The sequence below is a fragment of the Labrus mixtus genome, chromosome 11 (genome assembly GCF_963584025.1).
Source record: "Labrus mixtus chromosome 11, fLabMix1.1, whole genome shotgun sequence".
Lineage (NCBI taxonomy): Eukaryota > Metazoa > Chordata > Actinopteri > Labriformes > Labridae > Labrus > Labrus mixtus.
Window position 1 is genome coordinate 28,017,321 of NC_083622.1, and position 11,286 is coordinate 28,028,606.

Genomic DNA, 11,286 nt, shown 5'->3' on the forward strand with positions numbered 1-11,286 from the left:
CTGAGACATTAAGAACCCTCCCAAGGACTCTTGTGTACATATACAGGGCTCTTCTACACATTAAGGGCACCTGGCATGGGGCATCAATTTTATAGACTGGTGAATATGCTTTGTTACCATTGGTAACCACAGAGTTTTTCGAGGGTGAACTGCTTGTGTGATCACAAACAGCCGTTTATTTTTCACCCTGATTTTAAATTGAATTTTCCTGCCAGCCCCAAAGTAAAATTCCCAAGTGAAGTCTGGGTGAGCTGGTGTGTGAACACAGCAGTCACCATTTAGGAAAGATCACTTCGAGTGAGAGGGTGAGCTGGAGCTGATGACGTTTATATCATGGAACCGGTTACCGACTGGTGCGATCGTCGTGCACCTAATAAAACAACTCTGTACTCTTTTCTGTTTGACAGTTTGTTCGATGATACTATGAATATGTCCCATTACATGTAACATTGATATAAAGGCAAAGACTGCTACCACCCAACCCCTAACACACATACACACACACACAAGCACACACACACACACACACACACACACACACAAGCACACACACACAAGCACACATAAACACTCCAGTCCAACAGGGAAAGTTTCCGGTTGTAAGATTCATATGTGAACAACAACGACTGAGGAAGATTTCAGGGGCAGCTTTTCCTGATATTTTCTTGAAAGCCAACTTTTTTGTTGAGTTGAAGAGAAACTCAATACCAATCCCACGTTGATACAGGAAATACTAAGCTACTTCTTGCAGCTGGTTAGCTTAGCATGAAGAATGGACCTGGGAAAAACAGCTAGCAAGGCTTTCTCTGAAGAGAAACAAAATTGTCTTAATACACATCTAAGTTTGTGAATCAACACGTCATTCGATCTACAAAGAAAATGTTAGGTGTTTTTTTTTGCTATGTGGAAAAATGTTTTGAACTATTTCTTGACATTTCCAGACTCGACTGGTTGTGTACCAACTGCACCTCGCCAAGACTGAACCTTGTCATGGTCACTGTACAACTGAGCATTAAACTAAAAAGGTACAACATTAAATTAGCTGGTTTTAGTGCTAATAGGGGGATTTTGTAAGCTTCAGAGAGCTAGCATAGCTGCCCCAACTTCTTTCTGTGCTAAGCTAAACTAGTTAGCATCCGGCACCATGCTCATAAGTGTATTTTCCTTAAAAGTTGATTTACTTTATATAACAAACAGCAAAGGGGAAATTGTCAATTTTAACTATTCTAATGGCTAAATTCATTGGGGAAAAAACACAATGAATGCCTGTTGTATCTACGTCATTACCTCTAAACAGCTCTTCATTGAGGTGTGTATTAGTAATGTGAGAGCTAAGTAGTCTGGAAGTGCATTTCAGTGTAAGCCTGAGGGGCTCCATCTCCGGCTCTGGGCAGCTCTCCTACCTGTGAAGCCCTTGTATGAGTCATTTTTTCAAAAAATACTCCTTTTGTGTTGTTGTTTTATGTGTAGCACTTACAAATGATTCCCACATTAGACTTTTACAGCCCAATAAACTTGAGAGAATCGGACCAAATTGGCTGGTCACATTTAGTAGCTTTATAAGGAAACGTATTAAGGTGTAATTGCTTCGGGGGGAGTGTGCAATTGAAGGAACGGGCTGTGGTGAGAGGTACAAAAATCACCCTTGCACTCTGGAGGGACACTGCGGTTTTTGTGTACCGCTCAGGAGTTTGCAATCACAGTCAGGAAATATGGATTGTATTAGGAGATTTTATACAATGAGTTTTATTTCACATTTCCGGAAAAAAATGAAGGTTTACAGTGAGGTAAGAAATGTACCTGAAATAAAACCATCTGTTGGCATTTAACTTAACCAGCGAATGTGAACCTTTGATAATAATCGTTGAGGATAGGAGAGGATCCCCTGGTGTATTCATTTTCATTTTTTATGTCATTTTTTCTTTTCTTTTTTCTTCCATTATATGTATGTTGTTGTTGACAGCATACATACATGTTGTTTTTTGTTGATGTAAAGCACTTTGTGACCTTTGTCTGCGAAAAGCGCTATATAAATAAACTTTATTATTATTATTATTATTATTATTATTATTATTATTATTATTATTCAAGGGTGAAAAAAGGAAACAAAAGGACCAAATATACTTAAAATGAAAGTTAGTTGTGACATGAAAAAGCAGAAGCATTGCAAAAACCCGATTTCTCATCCATGTGAAATAGACATGGAGCAAAAACCAAAGAGCTGATGGATGAATATGGATATCTCATCTCTCTGACTCTGCTCCTTCAATTCACAGCCTACCACATAAAGAATAATCTAGACTATTAGACTGATTAGGATTGATTGCATTTTCAGATACAGGAAAAGACGGGAAATTCGTTTTTTTTTTTTCCAAGGGGAAAAGCGAGAAAGAGTGAATCGGATCATCCCTACTTTGTCACATGGTCCCAAAAAGAATCTCTCTCTGTGCCTCTCTCTCTCTCTGTAGAAAGTTCATGCCACTGCATGTTTTTTCCTCTACTGAGCTTTTTCGGCAGTGTAGCATGGCATGAGCGCACTGAGGAGCCTTTCACTGGCTTCATCTGATACCGCTGTGACTCGGAGAAGGAGCTGCGCTACAGGCCAGGATCGACATGCATGGGTTAGTAGGTCAAACAAGGAGCTAGTCTTTCGACAGAGTTCGGAGGCTGGGTCAGACTAATGTGATTTATCAATACAGCACATAAGTGAATCATTGTCCTTAATGGCCATGATAATCCCCGAGACAGACCGTAGACATGATTGGTGGAAGACTTGGGGCGGGTGAGGCTGGGGGGGGGGGGGGGGGGGGGCATGTGTCATTCTGCACTTGATGTCTTGATTAGAGCATCAGCAACATGCACCTGTTATGTATCTGTAAATCTCCCTCATCCTTCTCTCTTTCTCACACACACACACTCTCTCTCTCACACACACATTTTCACTCATCGAGGCTTGGCTGATGGGGCCTGGGAGAGAAAAGACAGAGCTCTGTTCCTTGACGCCGGAGCTCCGGCTCAGGTCAAGACTCGGCTCGCTGTAATCCCTCTCAGGTGATGCTGTTCACATTCAGCCGTTTCCAGCTGATCTGCTTAAATGCGCCTTCCTCATCCCCTAAAAAGCCCCCACCTCTGCTCAGCCAGCACCGACTCAGAGGACGACGAGAACAGGGGGGGGGGGGGTTGCTGTTGTTTTTCAAAACTGTCAAATGTCAGGCTTTTCAACATTTCCTTCAAGTGACCAAACTGCTGTTTCATGTTCATAAATAAAACAAAGTCAGGAAGCAAGGCTCACATCACCTGGATTAGAGTGGCATCATGTGAGAAGGCCTCGTTAACAGACATGCCATCTGCAGGGCTTTTTCACTTTTTCCAAAGGCAAGAGTGGCAAGGCTTGTGTAAAAAAAAGCAGCCTCTTGGAGCGTTTCCTCTCCTCACTAGGCACTTAATCAACGTATTATATTGCACTGAAGTACTTGGTTCCAACATTAACACTTACACCCACAAACCTGGGATTTTGTGTGAGCTTTCAGCACACAGAGGGCCTGATTTCCTCTGGCTTAGAAAGAGAGGCAACTGTTTGAATGCTGATCTGCACACGAGATGCTCTGATTCTTAAAATTTATACCATCAAAAACTACTTTTGACTTTAAAATATTTGCCAAATCACGATATTTTCTGTTTAATTCTCAACAAACTAAATCAGAAAGTTACTCAGGAAAGTCAATGTTTGAGGTTCTAAGTTTGTTTGCTGAAAGAAGGGGATAGTCTGAAACACATTTTTGACTGACACACTTTTTGTGTATTTTTGCATCAAAAACAGTCCACACACACCCCTGCTGCTGACTGTCATCAACTGCACAACAGTTATGCATCTCTGACCTCACTCCCTCCAACTTCATATGCTGCACTGGTTTCATCCAATCACGCTTTGTCCTTCAAAACATCTGGGAACACTGTTAAAGTAACAGATTACACAGTTGAATATGATCTGAACCATCCTGCAGCCTGCTGGGAATTCAAATTTGGGATTTCTGAGTACACATGGAGGGTTAACAGTATCAGATGGCAACTTTTCACCACTTTTGCCTGTTGTTACCCATTCATTACCTGTTTAAACTTCTTAGGGGCCCACTGTGCGCCTCTGTTCCTCCAGGCTGCATTTGGTAGTCCAGCCTGATTTTATGTAGTCAGCAGGTGGCATCATTAGCCAGAGAATAAAAATGAAAAGTTATACCCTTGTGTCGAGCAATGATATCATAGAAAGGCTCGTTGGCATCTTGGACAGGATAGGGGGTAAGGAGGTGTAAATTTAATATGTTTTGTCATCTGTTTTACATGAAAATAATGTATATGTACAGCTACCGCAGCCAAATGGAAGGTTGGGTCTTGCCATGCAGTGAGGGAGCAAGACAAGATCAGCCCAGAAACCACACTAAGATCCCAATCTTGCCTCCACTCGTACATTTTAGGAGACTTGAGTCATGAGCAATGGCTGTTTTTCTCCTTGACATCCCCTAATTATAATGGCATCTCAATCCCTTACACCTCACTCGGTTATGTGGCTACACACGCGCAGTATTTTAATGGCAGAACTTTTTTTCTAACATGCATGTAAAAATGAAAAAGGCATTTGTTGAATTATGTGTTTTGTTACGCATAAAGCAGTTACGACTGGGGGAGCGGAGAGTGGCCAAATTGAGGTTTGAACATGTCTGGGTCTCAACACTCCTGAACAGTTTGGATTGCTCCCCGTGCATGCCAGACCGGCTGTGTATAAAGCTGTCACAGGAACCTTGAGGGCTAGAAAAATATTCAAGCATTTCTGGGCCTATTGGACGATGATCTCTTACACATGCTTCTTTCAATATAACCGTGATAAATAAAGGAAGGAAGCAAATACCGAAAACTTGGCTGGCTGCCAGTGCTTGCAAGAATGGCACTTTTGGCCCAAAGGGCTATTGCCCCCCACCCCAGGTAGACGCGCACACACACACACACACACACACTTTTTCACTCCCAGCACAACTGTAAGGTAAAAACCTGTACATATTTACATGGGATTAGTTTGACAAGTGTAACATCCGGCGGTTACACTGGCTGTAACAATGTGTAGCTTATAGTACTCAGCCTAAAGCTGTTCTTAAGGTCAAATGTGTCAGTTAACCCCCTGATCTCATCTACTCCCCCCCCCCCCCCTTTATTCCTCTCTCTCCAACTCTCCACCTCTACTTGACACAAACACAACACATAAAGACACACCTTGAGACAAATGCTAACACTGGGTCTTACTGCTTGACCGTCCAAAATACCCTCCGGATTGAAGCAGTTCCAACAAAAAAAAAAAGATTGATCATACCAAGAAAATTGCATTCCATCCCCTACTATCTAAGATCACACAGTCCTCCGAGAAAGAAACACACAGAGGAGCTGAGAAACGTGTGTGTGCCAGTACCCTGCAGTGATTGCCTGATTATTTGCAGATGGGCAGTGGAGGGCTTGCAGAGTGTGGAGGTTCCCCCTGGCACGCAGCGCATATGATTAAATCTGTGATTGCCGTACAATTTACAAGACCCCCTCCACTCTGACTTTAAATGACTTTTTATACTGTACTGCCACACTAGGCTGACGGTTTTAGAGCTGCCTATAAGACCGTTTAAGGGTCCCTGTGCTGTGCGCGACCTGGCTGGACCAAGTCTCCTCCATGGTCACCCTCAGGATCGCTGTGATGTGTTATGTCACAGGTCTGAGGAGGACTCGACGGGGGCTACTCTCCTAATCCCACTGTCTCCTCATTCATTCAGAGTATAGAGTAGTATTTACAAAGGGGCTGATCCCCTCCTCAACCCTCTGCACCTCCGCTGAGCGATTGTTATGCGGGTTTCCTACCAACTGTTCAAAGTGGTTATGCGATCAATTAAAACCAGCTTAGGGGGCTGGAGTGGAGATGTGCAATTCATAAGTCAGAGGAAGGGGATTCCGTATCTATTCATTAAATAACTCCCACTATACGACCCCCTACCCTCACATAAGCCGCGAACTCTCTATAGACGGATACGCGCCAGCAGCTTTTTAGCAGTTTCACATGTAAATAATATAGGGGAGCCCTTTGTTGGGGCCACAGCATCGTGTGGAAGTAGCGTTAACAGCCCGTCTGACAGCGTGCTTTAAACACTATTAGCCAATTCACTGACGCAACATGTTTTATTGTTAATTTTGTAAAGCCACACGAGTGGCCAATTTTGCGCACATTTTACGCATAAGCTACCGGCTTTGAAATCGTTACATAAAACTGAAAAAAAAAAGTTATTACAAGATGTTCATTAGATACTTTAGAAGCTAAAAGACTGATTTCGTGGTTTGAATTCAAATATTCTTTCAGTAGGAATTTCTTAAATTATTCTGAATGAAAATATGTGTTGCACGATAATTCTCAAATTTGAGCACGTAATAATCAAACTAAGATATTATTTGATTATTTTTCAGACTTCCGCCTGCATTGTGCGCGTTGTAATATATGGGACCATACAGATAATGTGTGCACAGTAATGACAAAGGTTAGAAAACGGACTTAGAATGTGCGCGAAACCTTGTTTGGGGCTGTTGCCGTTGCCTCCCGTAACCCATACAAACTCCGTGAACATTGAAGCTTTTCTAAGACCTGTAGACTGAAACATCGTGTTACCTCTTTTGTTTCTCCTCCAGCGGTGCGAAGGCGCCTGACAGTTGCTGTACTCCATACAGTTCAATACGATCAGGGCAAAGGAGAAGAGTCGAAACTGCATCTGGACGGCGATCTGTTGTTCGGACTCCAGTAAAAAGGTGCCAGCGGGGCTCAGGATGAATGATCTGACTTTGTTATGTCCTCCTCCAGTTTCTTTAGTCGCTCTTCAAACGTGTCAAACACCCGACGAGATGCGACATGTTATCACGTCGCCGATTGGAATCATTTTATGAAGCGCGCGGATCCTCCAGTCACTAAAAGTGTCCGTTTTGGTGCGCTGCGGGAAGAATGACAAAGGAGATTACTGTGATAACTGTAATGAAATCAACACCTTACTTAACAATGATGCTTGGGAGTGATAAGAGGGGATCAAAACTAAATATGCCCAGCTCTTCTGTGTGTAAATGTGGTAGAACAATCAGGATGCAAAGGCTATGCGTACTGCTCAAACGCCCCTTCCAAAAACAAGCGCAACCGTGCGTAATAGTCGCCCAAACGCTCCGTGAAATAACGTGTCGGTGTATACCTTGCCTCAGATGAAGTGTAATTCCGCTCCGGTCAACTTTTTAGGTTCCGTCTGAGTGCAAGTGCGGCTCGGGAACATGCAGCATCCCTCTTTGGTTGAGGAGCTGTTGTCTCCAGAAGAGAGCGGAGGTTCTCGGAGCAGGAAAAAAAAGGATGTCGCGGTGAGTGGAGAGTTTTGGGTTCCTTTCCTCCTCTTAGTAGAAGTTTAGATTCCGTTTACCTGCGCTTCCTCTCTCAAGCTCGTGCTGTCCGTGTCCTGTATAGCCGCAGAATCTCACATGTGTTGCTTGATATACAGCGGAAAACAAGAGCCGGTGAGTGAGTGAGTGAGTGAGTGCGTGTGAGCGTTTTGCGCGCTGCCGAGGTTGACTGACTCTGGACTGGTCCTGATGCTTGCTGCCTTTTTCCTCATATAGCACTGAGACGATGTCACGTGTGGAGGTTTCTAGTTTTGTGTTTTCTTCTTATTTAAGATGTTGAGGATGACATTCAGCGTAGTCTCCCCCCACCTCCCCACAACCCCCGCGCACTCACCCACACTGGCCGGTAGTGGCTGCCTCTGGGTCCTAGTGAGCGTAAAAAGCTGGAAACAGGAAAGGACTTCTTTTTTTTTGCAGAGGATATGGGACTGTAGCTTGTGTGCAACATTGATCCTACTGTTACAACTTTCAGATTATTCGTTTTATTCATCGAGTATCACAGATACATTTCCATTGTATCATCACGTATTTGACTAATTTCCCATAATATATTTCTTCTTTAAGTTTGAAATTAAAGTTTGATGAGCCCCCCTCAATTGAGTCAAATTGAAATGGTAATTGCAACATAGTCAATCTTACTTTCTTGGTTAGGCTTTCTTGCACTGATGATAACTATTTAATAATTAGAGGTTCACCCAAAAAAAAAGGAAATTATATGCAGGATGTGCGGTGGTGTGTGTTGGGCCTGCAAGTCAACCATCTCATCACGCCTCTTATATTGCGCACCCCTTCCCCTCTCTACTCTGAAATGAATGATAATCGTTGTTGAGGCTGTAATTGTTGAGCATGTAGGTTATAAATCAGTCAATAAGTTCAGGGTTTTGAAGACTCGGGCCTTTCATGCTGACCCGGGCGACCTCATCAACAGAAACACATGAGATGTTTAATGGAGGCAGAGATTTTCCTTCAGCCTTTCGGCTGCTGGCACTCATCCACGCTTACTGCACGTCAATTACAATTACAGAGCCGAGACGAAGTGTGGCAGCAGCGTTGGTATAAAAAGAGAATATGTGGATGAATATAGAGGGCTGAAACACTCCACACACACTTTAAGGGCTATTTTATCCCACTCAGCCGCTGCTCCACGTCCTGATTGAAGCACAACTTGTGAATGCTCTACCTCCTTCTGCCACTAGGTGTGGCACTTAATCTTTTATTTATTTGAGGAAATGATTTTCATGTGAAGACTGTTATTCTGCACCCGTAAAATTAATGTGAAGTCACAACACAAACCTTCCATAGCATTGTTTAAGCACGAACATAGTGATAGAATGTCTTAAATAATTAATTAATAAATCAATCAACTTCCTCTTCTCATATTAAAAAATACACATTTTTCATTTACATAATTATGTTATCCTTTGAAGCCCAAAGAAACCAGTAAATGAACAGGAGACATCGTTCCCTCACTCAAACACACAGAAGGACAAGTTTCCATTTTGTCACTGGAAGTGATAGAAAAAAATATCTGTGGGGGGAAAACCTCTACAAAAAAAAGGAGGAATCATGGTTGTTTCCTTGCCAAAACCTATAGTGACCTTTGTCCTGACTTTGTTTATTTATTTATCCAGAGAGCAATGACAGACATTGTGGTCAGGAGGGCTGTTAGCCGCAGGCTGTGCCGTTGGTTTGGAATCCTCTCTAAAACAACATGAGAAAGTGCACGGTTAAGGTGAATGTGATAATTTAGGCCTCCGGCACTTTTATTTTCATGATGTGTCATGGAGAAGAGAGCCGGTAAACCAATCACTTTATTCTCGCCATCCCTCCTCTCTCTTCTCTCTCTCTCCTCTCCTCTCCTCTCCCCCTCCCTCCTTCCCTTTGCATTGCACATAAGTGAGGTGACGTCAGCATTTGGATTCTTGGCTAGGAGCCCTCAGTGCCATAACAGCAATGAAGGAATCTGCTATACCCTCTGTGGATCACAGATCCAGACTGGACACTCTTCAGCGTGGGCTGATGTCATGCTTTTGCTTAGGTAAAAAGTCAGAAAAATGTTCCAGGCCACAGTGGACATCTAAGTCAGGATCTTCTAAATGTCAGAGAGTGAGGCCAGCTGAGAAAGTTCAAGTTAAAGTTAGAAACTTCCCCTGTTTGTAGCTGGAATGAGACAAATATCAATGTCCTGAAATACTCTGAAATGACATTTGGAAACAGAGCAGAATTACAGTCCACATGTACAAATACACTTTGACCATCTCCACAGTTGGAATCTTAAGGTCAGTTGAGTAGCTGCTCTGGAGCTTGACCCTAAATATGAACTTAAATAAAAGGAGATGTACATCTACAGGTCACAGACACCCTGAAATCTCCATGTGCTGATGAACATTGTGATATGATCACAAAGTGAACATCTTTTAAACAGACCTACAGGTGAGATCGCTTTTCAACTGCTTTATGATGACTCGAATAATCAGTGTCAATGTCAATGTGCAAATCAAATTGACTTCAAGGGATTTTGAAGTTTTCAAAGTTAAAACATGTAATTAAGAGCTTTTAGGTTCTCTAAAAGATATGATTGTAAAATAAAGGGTACATTTATGCTTCTCTTTAAACTATTTTCCCTCCTGAAAGCCAGATGGACACAAGCAGGTCTGCCAAATTTGATCTTTTTTTTTTCTAAATGTGTAATTGCATGGGATGTTTTTGTTTCCGAACTTAAACGTTTGATTGTTTCTTACTTTCATGTTGGATTAAAAAAAAAAGTGATGGAGACTTGAGTTTCAGGGACATCAAGTCAACACCTAGGTTTGATTTCATCATTTTTTTTTTAAACAAACACATGGGGTTTTCTTCCTGAAAAACACATTTGGTGAGGTCAACCATTCAGACACGTTGCAGTAACCAGCTTGAAGGGCTGCGGTTGGCAGCGGGGACTGACTTATTGTAGGCTCAAACAAAACAAATGGAAACAAAAACAGAGCAGTGCTGAAAGATGGGACCTTCATGCTCTCCATCTGTGGGTCCTGAGTAGGTGCATAAATTACACCTGCATGGGGAACTGTAATGACGGACATACGGCAGCAGTACAGGGCAGCTTCTTTCCCCTCTTAAAATACGTTTATAAGCTTCATATATTTCCATGGTCACAATTCAATGAATGATTTTGTAGTTGGTTGGTTCAGTTCAGAGTTGACAACATAAAGAGAGAAGGTCCATATTGTATATGGACTGTATATTCTTTAAGATAAAAGTGTTCAAGAGTCTGTTAGTCACTGAGACCCTCTTTGCACTTTCCAGACTTCTGAATTGGCCGAATAAAAAAAAAGTGTTTTTGAATGTAAAAACATGGGTAGTAAAATGCCATGAGAAATATTACTTGTGAAGGAATGAAGGCCTGAAAGTAAGCAGGTGGGCTGGAGAGAGGCAGACGACTGAGTTATGAGAAGGTCGAAAAGCAGAGAGGAGCGGGGGTGGGGTGGAACATTTAAAAGATTGTGTCCGTCTGGCTAATGGTTCTTTATGGCTCCCTCATGTCCTCGGATGGGAAGGATGACTGGCAGAGTGTGTGACCACTGGTAACTGTACATCACCTTTGTTCGCCCCCTCCGGCTGACGGCCCACTCAGCGAGACGTCTGCCACGGTGAAGCGAACCACTAAAACACCATAAAACCGACAGACTAAACAGCCATTCATCATTACAGCGCACACATGAGCCGCATCACACGCAGGAGTCTTAACTGTCCCACTCGGTGACTCAATGTGCACATTAAAACTTCATCAAGTATTACTGATAGAAAAAAAAGGCTGACCACTGAAACCTCAACCACTGTTTGTAA

At 42.7% G+C, this 11,286-nt stretch overlaps 1 protein-coding gene across 1 annotated transcript in view; it reads right to left on the reverse strand.

Moving 5' to 3' along the window:
• Nucleotides 1–7,717, reverse strand: part of rspo2 (R-spondin 2) — a 60,219-nt gene extending 52,502 nt beyond the window's left edge. Inside the window, exons 1-2 of the mRNA XM_061051173.1 lie at nt 7,248–7,717; nt 6,683–6,998 (exon numbers count right to left, since the gene is read on the reverse strand). Of these exons, the coding sequence (XP_060907156.1) occupies nt 6,683–6,782 (100 nt within the window). The 5' untranslated portion in view covers nt 6,783–6,998; nt 7,248–7,717. The remainder of the gene's footprint in view (nt 1–6,682; nt 6,999–7,247) is intronic.
• Between the last annotated feature and the right edge of the window lie 3,569 nt (nt 7,718–11,286).